Source organism: Lupinus angustifolius, chromosome LG09, assembly GCF_001865875.1.
Source record: "Lupinus angustifolius cultivar Tanjil chromosome LG09, LupAngTanjil_v1.0, whole genome shotgun sequence".
NCBI classification, from domain to species: Eukaryota; Viridiplantae; Streptophyta; class Magnoliopsida; order Fabales; family Fabaceae; genus Lupinus; species Lupinus angustifolius.
The window spans coordinates 16,354,476-16,373,179 of NC_032017.1; the positions used below are offsets into that span (position 1 = coordinate 16,354,476).

Below are 18,704 nucleotides of genomic sequence, written 5' to 3' on the forward strand. Positions count from 1 at the left end.
TATATATATATATATATATATATAATTTATTTATAGTATTTTAGTTATGATGATCAATACATTTGATGAATAATATAGTGATATTGTAAAAATATATTTACATATTCATTATATAAATATTAATTTTTTCAACAGTTGGTCTAATCACAATAAAATTAATACTAATTTAATAGAAATTAATATATTAACCAAACCATATTGATGTGATACATGAATATACAAAATAATGTATTAACCAACTATAAATATTTGAGATTAACGTGATATATGAATGAAGGGTTGATATTCAATTGATATTAATTTATAGTAAATGGTTGAAATAGTTACTAACAAGACGTTGATATAGTAGTGTTGAAGTTTTTGAATAAAATATGGTTTATTATTCATTACCATACAATATTTTCTTGAATTCAAACTAACAAAAAATGTTGAAAAAGTCTACAATTGCATTCGGGTTATTTTTGAAGTATCATTACCATATCAGAAACTATGTAAATATTCTTTAATCTACAGGTTTGTAAAATATTTTCTTGAATTCAGAATATTAAAAACACTAAATCTATATAATAAAAGATAATGAGAATCAATCTAAATTAAAACATAATCATTATAGATTTATGATAGTATTGTATGTGTAAACATTAATTTTTTATCTTCAAATATTAGAATCCAAAGATGAGTATAAGATGATAATATTGTATTGATAATAAAGATTGCCTAAAATTCAAGAGTCGAAAATAATCTATACAAACATACTTTCCCAAATCAATGTTGTGATAAAAGGAATAATAATTCTTTTCATTTCAATATAATATGATAATAATGATTTCTTAAGGAATAAATTGTAACAGGTTTAATCTCACAAAAGAAATATTATAGAGCTTCATAAGGATTGTGATTTTTTTTTATAAAAATGTTGATCTTAAAATTTATTTTAAACATGCATATTTATAATTGTATGAATTTAGAATATGAAAAACACCAAATTCATATTATAAAACATAATAACTATCAATTTAAAATAAAACATCATCATTCAAGAGTTATGTTAATATTACACGTTGATTTGTCTATCTTTGAATATTAAAACCCAAATATATTATTTTTAAATTGGGTATACGGCATAAAAAATTCATATCATTTGATGTTCAACCATTATATGATATCAAAGTAATATTGTATGTATAGTGAGCATTGCCTAAAACTAAGGAATGAATAATAATTCAAAGAATCATACTTTCACATATTAACGCAGTTAATTTTCTATTATTAATATTGCATGCGTAGATATTGATTTGTTTATCGTCAAATATTAAGACCCAAAGTTGAGCATAAAATGATAATATTTTATTCAGACTTAGCATCGTATAAAACTAATGAATCACCAATAATTCACACAGTCATACTTTCACAAATCAATGTTTCTGACAATAAATTTATACAATCATATTTTAACCATCAATGTTATTCAAAGTTAGAATTGAAACATAATCTAATCAATTTAATAATTATGTGTAATGTATAAGGGATTAAAGTTAGAAAATTTACCAAATATTTCATATGTTACACATTCATCTCAAATGTAGAAAAATATAGATAAAACAGTAGTCGTATAAAAAGTTAAAAACAATATCTAAAATTAAGACACAAAATATTAATTTATTCAAACAAAATTTAATTAAAAATGGTTACTAAATAAAAAATAAAATAATAAAATAAATATATAATACTAACAATAAAATATAAATAAAGAACTTCTCTATATAGATTAGTTCGACTTTGGTTTTTATGTATTGTTATCCTATGAAGCACGGATTCGTCAAACACACTCACGTGTCGGTGTCCGACACGTATCCGACGTGTATACGCTCGGATTCACGAAAGATATGTATCCATAGAGTATCCAAAAATTAAAAAATAAAATAAAATAAATAAATATTAAGACACGTATTTGATTCGTTTTCAATAAAATATAAGATATATGGATTCATTTTCAGTAAAGTATAGGATATATACATTCGTTTCTAATAAAATAGGATAAGATAGATTCATTTCCAATAAAACATGATAAAATATATTCGTTTTCATAGGATAAAATATATTTGTTATAGAGTGCAATGATTTTAGGATAGATTCGTTTTCATTAAAATAGAAAAAGATAGATTTATTATGGAGGACAATGATTTTAAATTTTCATATTTTTTACTTTGGATATTTTGATTTACATTTATAATTTTATTATATTTTATGTGTTTTTATTATTTTATACGCGTATCCATGAACGTATTGTATCCTGTATTTTAGAAAAAATATGTGTCGACGTATCGGATACGTATCGTACCTGACACACGTATCAGTATCTGTGCTTCATAGTTGTTATCTATACTTTTATACTATATATAAAGGAAAAACATGGCGTAACTTCTACTATGGTATAATTTTTACTTTATATTTGCCCTTAATATTATTTAATTTTTACAAAAAAAACCATATAATCCTAATTAATCATCACCAGCATATTAATTAACCACATCTCTCACCTTAAACTATATATTATCATAAACAGACAAAAATTATAATATAAAGTACATTGAATACAACACATATATTCTAGTTATAAAAAATAAAATATATAAAAATAAATATATAATATCATGCAATATTTATCGAGAGACGCGAAATACATGTATACACTAGTCAATATAAAGTTTATTCTTTCTAACAACTAATTGTACATCATTCAATATATGTCTTCTAAAGTAATTATTCTAAAAGTAAAAAAAATATAATGCATACTAAACGATTTATTGACGTTATAAAATATATTTAAACTATTTGTACATTATGATTAAAAGTAATAATTATAATAATAATAATAATTAAAAAAAAGTAACACTAAATCGCTGAAAGAAGATGATTTAAAAAAACAAAAAAAAAAGGCATTATGAAATTGATCAAGAATCTGATGATGCTTTATAAGGAGGTTGGATTGGGGTGCTAAGGTTAAATCAATATATTATTATCAAATGAAAGAATGAATTATTTGAAACAATGTCCTCTTTTCTATAATACAATATGTCTAATTTCTCATTAATGACATTATGATGATAATAAGACCTCCATTTATATCATTTCTAGTTTTAATTGCATTTCTATAAGTTCCCTTTCTTTAATTACTTTTTAAATTGTTTTGTGCATCACTGTTTTACAGATGTGTAATAACAAAATAATTAATTCATATTTTGAAAGAAATATTTCGGAAAAAAATGAGGCAGATGATATATAGCTCTGACATATTTCTTAAAAAATTCTTCAATTGATCAAGTGGTTCTATCATATGATAAATCATCAAAGAATCAAAAATATCAATCCATGAGTGAGATTAATTTTTTAAAAGGAGTCCTAGAATGAAAATGTCACTCATTAATGTTTACTTTATAATCGAGTCATTCCTTTGATGGATCATTTGCAATAAAGAAGATAATCAAAATAAGATTAGTTGTAAGATAAAAAATAAATATCTTGTAGATAATATAATAATTTATACTAATAAATATGATAAACTTATATATTTGATTCAAATATAGATGAATTTAAATCTTTAAAAGAATGAATAGTAGCACATTTTAAATGAAATTACATTTTTCTTTAATATCTTTTAATTTTCGTTATAAATTATAATTAAACATAAGATAATAGAATATATATTATAAGATAATTTCTTCTCATACTAAACTACTTAAATTGCAATATGTTACTTTATTTTGAAATCCCAAAAAATGGGTAAAAACTCTTTTCACTACTCTTTTATATCTGTTGTCCCACAGTTTGTGTCACTCCATGTCCCATAAACTTATTATTGGTTAGAAAAATATTTAATAATTAAATTTTAACTTAAATTTTTTTTTTTCTGACCAATCACAGAGTGTGAGATATATGTACCCATCTTCTTAATACCCTCCAACTTCATATCATAAACCAAAATCACCACTATAACTAACCAAAAAAACATAATTTTTGAACGCTAAATTTCTAACTATTATTTCATTCCATCGTTTATCAACAAAAGGATAGAACTAGAGGTCAAAGGACCATAACATGCCACTCAAACCCAACCAAACAAGAACAAACCCGGTCATAACTACTCTAACGATAACAATAAACCCCAACCTAGGGATAGTATTTAACGGGATCCACCGCCGCCACCGCAGGATTGAGCCTCGTTAACGGTTATATCACGGCCATCAAGATCTTGGTCGTTCAAGGCCTCGATTGCATCCCTCGTGGATTGCACAATTGCAAAGGTAACGAATCTGAAACCCCTTGTTCACCTTTATTATGGATTTCATCCTTTGCTCCTTTATTTCTTATTGATGGTTATAATGGTGATTTTGGGTTATGATATGAAGCAAATGGTGTTGGAGGTAATGAGAGGAGAGGGTGGTGATGAAATGAGTTTTTAATCTATGTTTTGGAATTAAAAAAAATAAAGTAATACATGTCACAATATAAGTGATGTTAGGAGATAAATTATCTCTTTGTATCAAAAGATACTTTATTCTCTAAATATGATTAGAGATCATAAAGATTGGCCACTCACAATATCACAAGTTAATTTAATTGGAGCTGGATATTTTATTCCTTCAAAATGGTGTGATATTTCACAACCTTTTGTAACATCATATGCTGAAAACACATTTATAGGCTGATCTAGCTCACATATATGTTATCAATTTGCATGATTTGGCCACTTTACATTAATACTAACAAAACCTGGTGCATTACTATAGCCAACAATACCTCCGTTTAGAATGTCCCAAAGGCAATCAGTTCCACATCTCTCATGATCTCTCTTATATGTGTAAATAACATATAGGATTGAAGCTTCTTTCCATGATATACTACAAAGGTATAATGTTGTGTGAGAAATGTTGGGCTCGAAAATCAATTTATATGTTGTTCGATTAAAGCTATAGTTGGGAACCTCATGAACTCCAAGATCATTGCCTTCCCCAGATTTGCAGTGAATTGTGGCATTCAAATCATCATGCAAAGAAATTCTTAAGGTAACAGTCACTGTGCTTTCACCTTTTACTACAGGAGAAGATTCCCAAAATGCAATGAGTAGTGCTAGTATAAAAACATGCTTCATTGAAATTGAAAGAAACATTCTTTAAACTATAGTTGGATTTGAGAGAAATGTAGGAATGTATCTGGAAATTGCCTCTTCTCTTCATCAATGGGTGGATTTTATAGGACCAAGGGGTAAATAATTAAAGTTGATAGATCACCAATGAAACTGTCATAAATAGGCTATAGGGTCCGGTTATAAAGGAAGGTTTGTTTTTTATTATTATCGGGTCAATGCATTAAGTGTGTCTATGTCTATATTCATTTTTGGAGAATGATATTCATTTCTTGAAATCAATATTGATTTGATATTTATATTTTGAGTATAATATCTTTAGTATAAAGATTTGTAAATAGTCACTACATTATACTTATCATTAAGCGTACAAAGTTATAAATAGTCAATATATTATATTTATCATTCATTTGTATTTATTTTTTGAAGAGTAGATGATAATTAAAAATGAATAGTTAATGATAAATTAAAAGTATATAAAACTCTTACATTGGTAATACATATATTTTTTTCTAAAAAAATATAATAATATATTATCTTATTATAGTTTCATATTATTTTATTTATTTAGGATTTATATTATCATAAATGATCTTTATTCTATCGTTAATTACAATGAAAGTTTCCATAAAAATCAAGTATACCACTTTTCAAAATATTGAATGGAATACCTCCTTGTTTATAAGTATATTTTATAGATGGAAAAAATATATCATATTTAGTTGTTATTCTCAAATTTCAAGATAATATTATTACTTCTTTATTAACAATATTTTTACTTTCATTATTGTGGATAGAAAAAAAAATAGTAGTGTTATTTGTAACACTCAATTTTTATATGTAACCCTTTGAATTCATTCATGAATATAATTAATACGTTCCTTACAAGTTTTAATATTCATGTAATATTTTATTCCACAGGAAAAGGAAGTTTCCTTCACTCAAACCCATAATATTATGGAGAAATAGTCATTATGCAGACTATCATGCCAATCTAACTTTATAACGTTTTGTAATTTTCCAATAATGAATTTATGATCAAGAAATTGTTGACCTAGTTGTCGTGATAATTGTGTAACAAGCAATGCATCACTGACCAAGTACAAATTGTTGATAAGCGCTATCATTTCTTAGAAAAATTCAAATAAATGTGTTATATATTCAATTAGTGAAGTAAAAGTAGGGCACATCGCCATTTCCCTTATATATATCAAATTTCATCATCATAAACGCATTCACTAATTTTATTTTCCATTATTTTTTCCTAAGACAACAAACATAAACAATGGACTTTATCTCCAAGTAAATCAAATCAATTCAATTTTTTCTCAAGCAAAAACTCCTCCCATATTATATTGATCATATATGTAATAGTGTTTCTCTTTGTTATGTGCATTTCTCACAAAGATTGACTTCCATAAATGCTATGTAGAACATAGAGTATATGTTAAGGTTCTGAATTCTAGTGACACATTGATCATATGTCTTTATGCAGATGATCTTTTGATCATTGGAAGTTTCCCAACAAGCATTGAAGCAATCAAACAAAGTCTGAAGAAGGAGTTTGAGATGACAGACTTGGGAATCTTATCTTACTTTTTGGAATTAGAATTCTCAACAAGAGGAGTTCTAATGCACCAGAGACTTGGGAATCCTAAAAATGTTCGACATGAATGATTGCAACTCAACAGAGACTCCAGTTGAGCCAAACATTAAGCTTACAAGGTGTGAAGATGAAGCTGCAGTAAATGCAACTATGCATAGACAGATTGTGGGCAGCCTGAGATACATATGTCATAATAGACCAGAGATTACTTACAGTGTGAGATTAATCAGTAGATTTATGAGTGATCCAAGGCAATCACATTTGTTAGCAGCTAAAAGGATCATAAGATATCTAAATGGAACAATTGGATATGGTATAATGTACCTAACTGGTCAAAATAGCAATGATAGCAAGCCAAAGCTAGTAGCATATTCAGACTCAGATTGGTGTGTGATTTGGTTGTTAGAAAGAGGACAAGGTGTTCTTATTGTCTGGACTCCGTGTGTCATGGAGTTCAAAGAAGCAGATAGTGTTAGCTCTATCCACTTGTGAGGCTGGGTATATTGCAGCGTGCTCAACTGCTTGCCAAACACTATGGTTGTCTTCCTTGCTAAGTGAACTAAAGGCAATTGTAGAGGGGAGCATTGAACTGTTGATAAACAACAAATCAGCCATAAATTTGGCTAAAAATCCAATGTCTCATGGAAAAAGCAAACACATAGACACCAAGTATCATTTTCTAAGGGATCAAGTGAGCAAAGTAGTAATTCAACCACAACACTACAAAACAGAAATTCAATTGGCCGATATAATGACTAAGTCATTGAAGGGAGAAAAGTTTAGAAAACTAAGAAGGTGTTTGAATGTAACTTGCTTGTAATAGTTTGAATCAAGGGGAGGTGTTAGTTGTGATTCAAAAATAGATAGTTAAGAATTTTCTGTTTTTTAGAAAACTCAGTTAGTTTAGTTAGTTAAGTATCCTATTATAAATAGCAAGGTTCATTCCTATCTTTCATATATGTGCAATACAAACAAAAGTATTATTCATTCACACGCTTTCTACATTACAACACGTTTACTATCTCATTCTATCTTTCACCATCTTCAATCTCTTCTTCCCTAAATTATCTCTACCTCTTTTTGCTGCAAGTGCGAGTGAAGGGTGAGTTGTGGGTCCAACAATTCTCCCCATGTGCAACCACCTTCGAGGAACCGTTGCAAGTTGCCAAGTCAACTTAGTTTATTAAATCTATCATATTTATTAAATTTAAAGGAATGTGGGAATATTGATGTGTAAGGAAGGAAAAGAATATTGTATTTTCATTGCTTAGCCAAAGTGACAAAGTCTTCAAATATATACATAGAATTAGCTTGCAAAACAAGCAACTAACTATTCAATAAACTTACAACTAATTTCCTAACTAACTAATAAATTAAAACATGTGCTAAATTTGCTTAATGTAGTAAAATGCTCTGCCTGTTCCAATAGTGAGTTTTGGCTGAGTCATAATGACATGGTGTGCCAATGACTGTAAACCATCGGTCAGTTTGGCCAATATCTGATGCATCAATGCTAGCCATGCCTCGGTCGTTAGATTGATCTATGTCTGATGTGCCAATGTTGTTACGCCACGGTCAGATTGCTAAGCACATGATGCGCTAATGTTCCATTTCCTCGATCAAGTTGGCACGGCCAAAAATCTTGGCACGGTTACGTTGTCCTGGTTCCTCAGTCATGCTAGCAAATGTTGGCTTTGTTCCCTCGGTCAAGATCACTTAAAATTAAACAAACCTGAATCAACTAAGGACACAAAACTAAAGCAATAACATTAGTATATTAATAAAATCTGTCATATTTATATCTAATGTTATATATATAGAGGTTTGCCAATGTGTTTCTTATGCTACCACACCATATACAATGTCTTATGTTGTAGGCCAACATCATTTATGTCTTGTACAGTTGTTTGAATAGCATCTGACATAAATGATGTTGGCCTGCAACATAAGACATTGTATATGGTATGGTAGCATAAGAAACATGTTGGCTATTGTTGAAGGATAGGAAACTTAACTTTAGGTTGGTGTATGGAGTTGCAATGGACAGTAATGTGGCAGAATTGGGTACATAAATGGATATAAGATCATGTTGTGATGATATATGTCTTTGTGTGGTTTGGATTTTGATCTTGCTTCATGATCTGATATAATATAAGTGAACATCAAAAATATAATGTCTTTTTATTCCTATCATTTTCTTTTCTTATCACCAAGTAAAACATGTTTTGTGGTGGTAACCAAGGCATCATCACAAAACTTTAGCTCCTTCTGTTGATCAGGATTGTTTTGTTTTATCTCTCTCTTTTTCTTTAATTAACAAAGAAACAAGGTGAGAATTCTAGAAGAGATTGATGAAGCAACCTAACAAATTTCCATATTCTTTTTGCTTCATTACTTTTCAGTTCAACAACATAATCTTGATGCCATTAGAAGCATAGGACAAAATGGGCTAGCATTTATCGGTGAATTACATACATAGTTTATCACTTTGTGGTCAGTACATAAATAAAAGTGACATGAACAGCACCTACAACCATTATTCTATTTTTTTACACAAACACTACATACAATAATAGGGTGAAGTATCATTCATATGGAAACATCGATTGGAAATAGAAATGGAGCAATTAGTTTACATTATTCTATTCATCGTACTACTTTCTCCCAAATATTGACTCTGAGACCTAGATGCATAAATAGAAATGCATCAATTTAGTTATAAAAGCAAGTATGGTTCCCAATTCCTACAACTGTGATCCTTCTCCAAAGCTAAGCTTTATTATATTCTTGTGCTCATGAGAATGAAAAAGACACCATTGAACCAAAATAAAAAATGATTAATAAAAAATGGTGATTAAAAAATGACATACAAAAATAGGGAGAAAATTGAACCAAAATACAAAGGGTCTCACGTTGTGTTGGCTAGTAGTAGAATTTCTAGCCTTGCACTTAATTCCTTTCGCATAGTTTTGCATGGGATAGAGAACTACTATTATTACTCTACAAAATTATCAGAGTAACAATGGGATCGAGTTTTCTGACGACTGGGCGAAGGTGGTGGCTCCTAACGGCTAGGCGAGAGAGAATGGTGGTCAATGGTGCTTAATGGTGATAATGAGATGAGTGTAATGGTGGCATGAAATGGTCAAAGGTGGTGGTCCAGACGGCTAGGTGAAAGATTGGCTAGGGCAGCACATGAGATTAAGGTGGTTTCAGAGGAGATGAGGAGAGAAAGTTAGGGTTTTGAAAGTTTAGAATTAGTGAAATGAGGAAGATGATTGAAGTTTAGGGGTGTGAGGTGAGAGAAAGTTAATTTACAAAAATGCCCCTTTCATTTAAACATCTTTCAACAAAGCATAAAAGGTTTTTTAGTCCAAATCTTTTGGTACATATTGCTAATATGTACCTAACTGAAAAAACACATTCCTCATGTTAGCAAACCCCTGTATATAATTGTTACGATTGTTTCTTTATGTTTATATTTGTGTCGTGCATGGCTAATGTTATGTGAAGATGATTCAAGCTGGTTTAGAATTGGTTGGATCATCTGTTCACTGCTTTAATTATTGGAATTAATTAAATGTCAGTTGATAATTTTATTTTCAATTTAATTATATTCATTATATTCTTTGAAAAGTTCAACTTAGATTTTTATTTTCTCTAACTAATATATTGTTTTCAATCTAATTCTATCCAGTTTCTTGTGAGTTGATTTTATTTCTTTGATTTTGCAATAGGAAAAAATGATTTCATATCATAAAGTTCACACTTTTGTATAAATTTCCAGATTTAATCTTAAACAATAAAAATGTGGGTTGACAAATACGATAGTAACTATCAACATGCTAGAAAAAAGTGGAAATATATTTCTTGATTTTCATAATATGTTCAATTACATATCTTAATTTATTCAAAATAGAAAAAATTATATATGAAAAGCGATAAACACACTTAAGTGTATGAAATTGTTGTTCATTTCTTCTTGATATTTTTATTTTAATTATAAAAGAACATAATATATTATTTATGTTTTTGTACCCAAAAAAAACATTTGGATCTCCAAAATCAAAGATGTGTTAAGGTATAAAGTGACCATCACATTAAATCCTTTTAGTAACTTATTTGGTAATCCCTCAAATTATTCAATAATTGAAATTTACTTTATGGGGTGGTTCTTTTAGATTTTTAATGGATATTATTTTTTTAAGATAAGAAAAGATTTGAGCGCCACAAATATACTTGCGTTGTAAGTTTTAAGTCTTCCGACCAAAAAGCCAACTTAGCTTGTAAAAATATCCTTGTACATTGATGAACAAAGCAAAAATAATAAATGCAGTATATAAAATAAAAATATCTTCTAATCCTAAAATTTTTATAAAAAGACAAAGCATATCTTTAAATTACTTTTTTCACCGTTGAATAGACCACATTTATTATTGATGTGATGATGGGTTTGAAGTTTGAACCTTAGTTGGCCACTCTCGTTTTGGAAACCAAAGAGTTGGATTTTAGACGATAATGAATGAAAAATGAAGGTTTGAGAGCTATGAAATACACTTGTGAGATTACTCTCAAGTCTTCATTTTCTCTTCATTTTTATCTAAAATTCAACTCCTAAAGTTACCATACTCCAAAATAGAAATTAGTAGAGTCGTGGAATATAAAAATATGAGTATCAAATTTGGACTCTCAAAACTCAAAGCTTATTCCAACTCCTTCTTATTCTCTTCTCTCCTCTCACCCTTATAAGACTTTTACGAGCCTTCTTTTAAAACTTTCAATTCATGGAATTGGTCATCACTTCACTTCTTTAATTTCATGGCATTTGACTTTCCCAACTAAAAAGTATTTAAAGTTTAAAATAATATTAGCTGAATTTTTTAAGGGTTTTTTATCCTTAAGCGTAAGTTTAAGGAGCCGAATAATGGAATTAAATATTAGAAACAGGCTTAAGCAAATAATATATATATATATATATATAAATAAGGAGGATCTATTTATGGGAACTTATGTTATCTCACACTTTGTACCACTCCATTTACCATAAGCTTATGATTGGTCAAAAAAATATTTAATAATTAAATTTTAATTTAAATATATTTTTTCTGATCAATCACATATCTATAGGACATAGAATGACACAAAGTATGGGACAACATGACAACATATGTGTACCCTTTATTTACACTTAAGTTAAGTGATACTAGTTACACTCAATCTCAGCTATTCATTTTTTTTAAATCTAACGGACCAAATGAATAAGTGATAAGATAGAAAACGAGAAATCTTATATAACCTTTAAGTTTCATTCATTTGATCCCTTAAATTTTAAAAATTTAGTGGCTAAGATTGAGTATAACTAGTATAACTTAATTTGATGTGTAAATAAATCTTTTATATATATATATATATATATATATTAAAGCTTCTTAACCTCATCACTTAGGGTTGAGGACGACTAATTATATAAGGTGACAAACATTCTAGTGGTCTAACAAAAATATCCAAGTGTCAAAGTAATAATATAATGGCAGGACCTAGCATGCTTGATAAAATATTGAGGCATTTTAAATTAAATGAGCAAAACATTATTACATAATTGGGTTCTTTAATTGACATGGTCAACACCAATAGATATATATTTGATAAAACTATTGGTTATAATCATGACAAAATCAACAACGTCTCAGTTTGGATTAAAAGAATCAGTCTGCATGAGCAGCAAGGTTAGAAGGTGTGTATAAGTGGTAAAAGAAATATGTAAGTGGGTTCAACATTAAATTTTGATTAAAAATTTAAGATATCATGAGACCTATCATCCTTACTTATATATTTTTTGAACTCATCAACTTTTATACAATATTGGATTTCTTCACTTACATTGAATATCCAATGTTTTCCTCTCAAATGTGAATTACTTGCCTTCTATTTGAATATATTGGAGTTCAACTCTATATATTTGTCTCGTCATTGACTTGTCTCGCCATAAACAAAATATATTCTCACACCTCTCGTCAATAAGACTTAAGAACCCCATATGGAACTAATGAACATTTGTCAATTCAATATTCGGTTGAAACATCATATATCAATTCTAATACTACTCGTTGTGATATCATTTTCTGTTGGGCTAAAATATTTTTCCACTAGCTTATTGAAAAAAGCATATAAATGAATTTGATAATACATTTTTGATCTAAAATCTTAAGACATTAGATTTATAAATTTATATAATTATATACTATTTAAAAAAAAGAATAAACACAAAATATGAGTGTAAGAATAAACATAAAAATGTTAATGTTAATATTACCATGTTAAAAATCTATTGACCCATGGTTTCTTCACCTTGCACATTCACTTTGGCTGATGTGGAAAAGACTAAAAGAGAGAGAAGGGGCCATAATGAAATACATAGTCTACATGTAACAATAAGTAAACTCACAACCTTTCAAATCATTTTAATATTTATGGTGGAAGATTTTTTTATCTGATCAACATCTATATATCATTCATATAATAATTATCACTAAATTTTAAAAAATTATTGTTTGAGTTATAATATAATGAGAATGTATGTATATTTGTAATTAACTTTAAGTACATCAACACATAAAAAGAAAGAAAAATGACAATAAATGAGAGAAGTGAAATAAATGCATAAAATAACTGCAAGTGCAGTGCTGCAGCCACAAAGGAAATGGTACCTCAAAACGGCATCGTTTCGCTTATTTTCAGAGACAATTATTTGATTCTTGTTCTTCTCATGTTGTCCCAACAAGAACCACTCCGTACATCCTTGGACAATGATATGATCCTATATTACTATTTTACTCTCTTCTCTCTCTGTATAACACAACGCACAGTACTTTAAAGTTTCAATTTTTTCAGTAATAACTCTGTAATAATGATATGAAAAGAGTTCAATCTCGCAAATTTCTCAGATACCCCAAAGAAAAATTTGTACACACTGTGATCCCTTTTCTCGGTTTTTGTTATTGTGCTTTTTGGATTCTAAGAAAAAAAAGTCAAGAACATGGAAAAACCCAAAAAGTAAAAGCATAAAAGAGCTCTTTTTTTATTTCTCTCTCTCTCTCTCTCTCTCTCTCTCTCTCTCTCTCTATAGTATTCAGCTTTTAAGTTCTGCAGTTGTTTAAGACCCCCACTCTACCCCACAACCTTGGCCAATTATCTTTCATTTTCTAACCTTGTTTGTTTTCCAACAAGTCAAGGTTTTACTTTTTGAACCTCTCATTTCTCATTGCACCTTAGTGAAAAGTTTTATTTGGTTAAGCTTAAGCAATGGAGGAATCAGGGAAGGTAAGGTTGGTTAGGTGCCCCAAGTGTCAAAACCTTCTTCCTGAGCTTGCTGATTATTCTGTTTATCAATGTGGTGGTTGTGGTGCTGTTCTAAAAGGTGCCCCTTTTCTTCATATTCCTAACATTCTAACATTTTTAGTTTAAGGTTTTCATTTTTTTCGTATGCTTCAGAAAAAAATTATGTGTGTTGTTGTTAAGATGGGTCAAATTCATGGATCAAGTTTGGCCTTTCCATTTCATTGACTTGTAAAAAAAAAGTTAATTAAGAACTTGTTGCAAAATATGGGGTTTTGTAAAGCTCTTGTCTTTTGTCATAAGCTATGGAAGGGGTTTGGATAGTCTGATTTGCTTATTATCGTGGTTTCTGTTTTGTTTACATTTGCAGCAAAGCAGAAAGGTTATGGAAGTGGTAGCTTGTGGGAAACTTCAGACGAGGGAGAGGGTGGAGAAGATCATGCTAAATCAGGGATTTCCATGGGGAAAGGTGTAGTTGATATGAGTGATAATTCAGATGTTGGTGTTAGGTCCAGTGGTAGTTCATTAAGGTATAATGGAAGGGGTTCGGAGAAAGCAAAAAAGGGACATGGGAGTTTTCTGAATCGGTCTGAGGTTGGTGATGAGAAAGGGGTTTTTGGGAAAGGTTCTGATGTCAATGAAAACAAAGATGAAGGCGGTAAGTCAATAGGAAGAGAACAGCAGGAACAGAAGTCCCAAATGGATCGAGAGATAGGGTCTAAATTCTCTCGGAGAATGTATAATTGGCCAAATGGGGAGAGAAGTGAGACGGAGGGCTTTCAAAAAAAGCCACCAGCTGATGTAGAAGATGTTAGATTTTCCACTTTGAATTATCCTGGCGAGGGAACTTCAAATAGCTATTCCAGGTATCCGTATAATTATGGGGAACAATGGAGGAATGATAAAGAGATAGATGGATTGAGCAGGGTTCAGCACCTTGAGCAAGATCGAGCCGAGCTTCTAAGGAAGCTGGATGAGTTAACGAACCAGCTGAACCAGTCTCCTGAAGTGGTTAATAATAATCCGAAAGAAAAGGTTCGCCCCGATGGAAGGATGGTTCCACCAGATCCTTATGGTGGCTCTGATGCTTCTTGGTTTCCAGAAGGATCATCAAGGTTGAACAAGACTCCGAGGCAGTTCTTTGGCCATAATAAACATGTTGCAGGAGTGACAGGACCCCCTTATCTCAATTATCCTCATGATCCTTATGCTTATACAAGTGGTCCTGAAATGGCTATGCCCAACTTTCATCCATCAATGCATAATCCAAATTACATTCCTGGATATGGAGATCCTTTTGCAGCCCAAATGATGAGCAGAGGACCACCTCCGTTCACACGACAACTAATGCATCCTTACTTTCCTGGACACTATGCTGATCCTAGTCCAAATTCATATGAACCATATGCACATAATGCTATGCTTCACCCACCTTCTTGTTCCTGTTTTCATTGCAACAACCGAAGAGGTTCAGCTCCAGCACCACCTGCTGCATTTAGTAACAGCAGATTCCCAGATGCCCCTTATGATCCTATATACCGTCACGAGATCCCAGGGCCATTTGGTCCACATGTTCGTAACCCTAGAACTGGCATTTCTCCAGTGTTTTTTCAAGAAAAACAATTACATACGAGATGGCCTGGTGACATCAACTCTGCCATGGGTGGATTAGCCCAAAGTCTTCCTCAAAAAGTAATGCCAGCTAGTGGTGGTCGGCGTTGCTTTCCTATAGCTGGTGGTTCTCCTTTCATCACATGTTGTAATTGCTTCGAGTTACTGCAACTGCCTAAAAAAGCATTGGTTATGATGAAAAATCATCAGCAGAAAGTGCGATGTGGGGCTTGTTCTTTAGAAATGAGCTTAGCCATCATTAATAAGAACCTAGTTATTTCACTTCGTTCGGAAATGAAGGAAAATACCACAAAGATTGATAATATCTCTAATGAGGTTGTGAATAGTCACGTGTCACATTCCCGTGGTCATTTAAGTACAGGTGGTGTTAACTTCTCTCCTGATGATTATTCTGGTTATGATTTTCTATCAGTGGATAGAGAATCTCCTGTGCTAGCTGCAGACCCAAGTGTGAACTCTAACAAATTGCAGGAAATGCAAAGTTTCCATTCTTCATCTTCAAGTACCTCCGAAGATGAAAATAGTCCAGAAGTTCTGATCGTTCCAGGTGAAGCCACTAAGTCCATTCATCAGCCAACTAGAGCCTCTCAGTCGCCTCCACCTTCTGGTTCAGCTCTTGAAGAGTATTTTGCTTATTCTAATAATAACAATGAAGAAAACCGATTTGGGAAAGGCAACCGAAGCAGTCGCATAGAACAAGAGAAGGCAAAAATAGACAAGATTACATCAAGGCAAAATTCTTTGAAAGAGGTAGTGCTTGCAAGTGAGATGGATGTCCATGACTATTCTAACACTGGGGTCTCCCATGATTCTGGTGATGCGAGCCGGGAACATGATCACCTTAGATCTAACAAAGGGGGTGAATCATTCTTTGCAAACATTATCAAGAAAGGCTTCCGGGATTTATCCCAATCAAATGAAACAGATAATCGTGGAAAAAGTAAAGTTTCTGTAAATGGACAGCCCTTATCAGATCGAGTGGTTAAGAAGGCTGAAAAACTAGCTGGACCAATCCAGCCCGGAAACTATTGGTTAGTGTGCTTTATAGTCAACTAAAATCTTTCATTTGTCTTTGTTGCTATGTTAGATTGATATATATCACAAAGGTCTACAATAAAAGACAAACACTAACATGGACCAGAATTAGTCGGGTAAGGCTATTCTAAAAGGAGTTTGTGTGTGAATTGAGAAAGTAATGGTATACGATCCTTAATTTGATTAGGTGTTTCGTGACCCTAACCCACTAAACCATCTTTAAGGATGAATATATCCTTTTTTCTCACGTCAGATGAGTTGTTTTCCAAATCAGTTAAACTTTTGAAAATGGATCCTACGCTTTAATATGCACCAAAGCTTTCTAAAATTAACTGACTGTTGAAAACTTCAAACTCTTACATGCAGTTTATTCGGTTAAGTTCTTAACTTTTTATCATCTCCAATATGTTTATTGACAAAACAAAATATTGTATTTGATATGTTCAGATATCCTTCACAAAATAGCATTTTTAGATGCGTTATCACAACTTTCGCTCTAGTTATTTTATACTGACAGCTTATATAGTGCAGCGATTGATTTGCCTTTATACCATTGTTTCATCAGGTATGATTTTCGTGCTGGATTTTGGGGTGTCATCGGTGGACCTTGTCTTGGAATAATTCCAGTAAGTTATACTACTCTAGCACACTCCACGCTCATAAGCTTATAATCTTATCAATATAAATGAGTAAAAGCTGATTTCTCCTGCAGTCATTCATAGAAGAGTTCAATTATCCCATGCCAGACAAATGTGCTGGTGGAAATACTGGCGTTTTTGTAAATGGTCGGGAACTTCACGAAAAGGATTTGGATTTGCTTTCTGGTAGAGGACTTCCTAACTATAGCGATAGATCTTATGTTATTGAAATTACTGGGAGAGTCCTGGATGAAGAGACAGGAGAAGAGCTAAACAGCCTTGGCAAACTTGCACCCACGTAAGTACTAAGTGCCAAGTTTATGATGATTCTGTTCCATTTATCTAATAATTAATTCCTCTTGTTTTAATGTCTTTGAGTTTCTATTAAGTACTTGGAAATAATGAAATGTTGGCTACTTATTATTAACAACCATTGTTCACCCCTCTTTACGAGCAATCCACACACTAAATGCTGCATGTCTGGTGGAGTTTTTCCGGATAGTATGTTGGTTCTTTTAAATATTTTAACTACGCATTAAGGGGTGGATTCCTTAGGAAAAAAACAGTTTACCTTTTGCTTTACAAGTTTATGTATATCTCTTCATCACCATTGAATTGCATGTATTTTTATTTTTTCTTCACTTATTTCTACTCTCTTTTGTAAATATGACCCTGGTTGTTTACTTCTTACATAAACGTATTAATCTTTAAGAATCATTAGTTACGGTATTTGTTAAGAGCCTCTCGTATTGACAATTTAACAGAGTGGAGAAAGCAAAGCATGGATTTGGCATGAAAGTACCCAAAACAGCTGCATAATCAAAGTGTAGAAACAAATATTCTGGTAATGGTCTAAGAAGAAGACTTTTGTTCCATCCTTCTGCAGATTTGGAAACATCATTTGGTATCAGATCATGGGAAACATTTTCAAATATTTGCAAGATTAATCGAGTTTCTTCAGTCTTCTGCTGCATGGCAAAAACCAACTGATTCTGTGCATGCACATGGTTTCAAACTCTTGTTGCTGCATAATTTCCCCACCCAGTCAAAAACTTTACCTATAAAAAAGTAGCACCAAAAGTTTTGTAGCTGATATGATCAAGTAGTTTTAAGCAAAATTTAAGTGATGAGGTGCTAAGTCTTGCATCTAGCTTATAGGTTTTTTTTTGGGTAAGAGCATTTAGTCTTTAGAATTTGGTGTGGAAAATAATTTTTAATATATTCCTTGACATGATGGGCATGTACCAAAAAAATATTCATAAGATTATGTAGTTATGCATTTGTAGTGAAGCATGGATGTTAAATTTTAATA

The 18,704-nt window shown here is 31.0% G+C and overlaps 2 protein-coding genes and 1 long non-coding RNA gene across 3 annotated transcripts in view; 2 read left to right on the forward strand and 1 right to left on the reverse strand.

The window, feature by feature from the left end:
• Positions 1-4,235, reverse strand: part of LOC109356466 — a 9,138-nt gene extending 4,903 nt beyond the window's left edge. The window contains exons 1-2 of the long non-coding RNA XR_002108731.1: positions 4,002-4,235; positions 1,568-1,575 (exon numbers count right to left, since the gene is read on the reverse strand). This is a non-coding gene — a long non-coding RNA (uncharacterized LOC109356466). The remainder of the gene's footprint in view (positions 1-1,567; positions 1,576-4,001) is intronic.
• LOC109356304 (uncharacterized mitochondrial protein AtMg00810-like) lies at positions 6,816-7,244 on the forward strand. The gene has a single exon (XM_019599630.1). The coding sequence runs from the start codon at positions 6,816-6,818 to the stop codon at positions 7,242-7,244; it is 429 nt and encodes a 142-aa protein (XP_019455175.1).
• Positions 13,456-18,704, forward strand: LOC109357150 (protein ENHANCED DISEASE RESISTANCE 4-like). Its single transcript, XM_019600913.1, has 5 exons — positions 13,456-14,169; positions 14,458-16,750; positions 17,320-17,380; positions 17,467-17,690; positions 18,157-18,704. Exons 1-5 carry the CDS (start codon positions 14,055-14,057, stop codon positions 18,209-18,211), a joined length of 2,748 nt encoding a protein of 915 aa, XP_019456458.1. The 5' UTR covers positions 13,456-14,054; the 3' UTR covers positions 18,212-18,704.

What these genes read in the sequence shown, in the direction of transcription:
- LOC109356304 (XM_019599630.1), top strand. Translation starts at nt 6,816, where the DNA reads ATGAATGATTGCAACTCAACAGAGACTCCAGTTGAGCCAAACATTAAG.
- LOC109357150 (XM_019600913.1), top strand. Translation starts at nt 14,055, where the DNA reads ATGGAGGAATCAGGGAAGGTAAGGTTGGTTAGGTGCCCCAAGTGTCAA. An exon ending in CTTGTCTTGGAATAATTCCA is followed by an intron (nt 17,381 to 17,466) that starts GTAAGTTATACT and finishes TTTCTCCTGCAG; the next exon opens with TCATTCATAGAAGAGTTCAA. An exon ending in CTTGGCAAACTTGCACCCAC is followed by an intron (nt 17,691 to 18,156) that starts GTAAGTACTAAG and finishes ACAATTTAACAG; the next exon opens with AGTGGAGAAAGCAAAGCATG.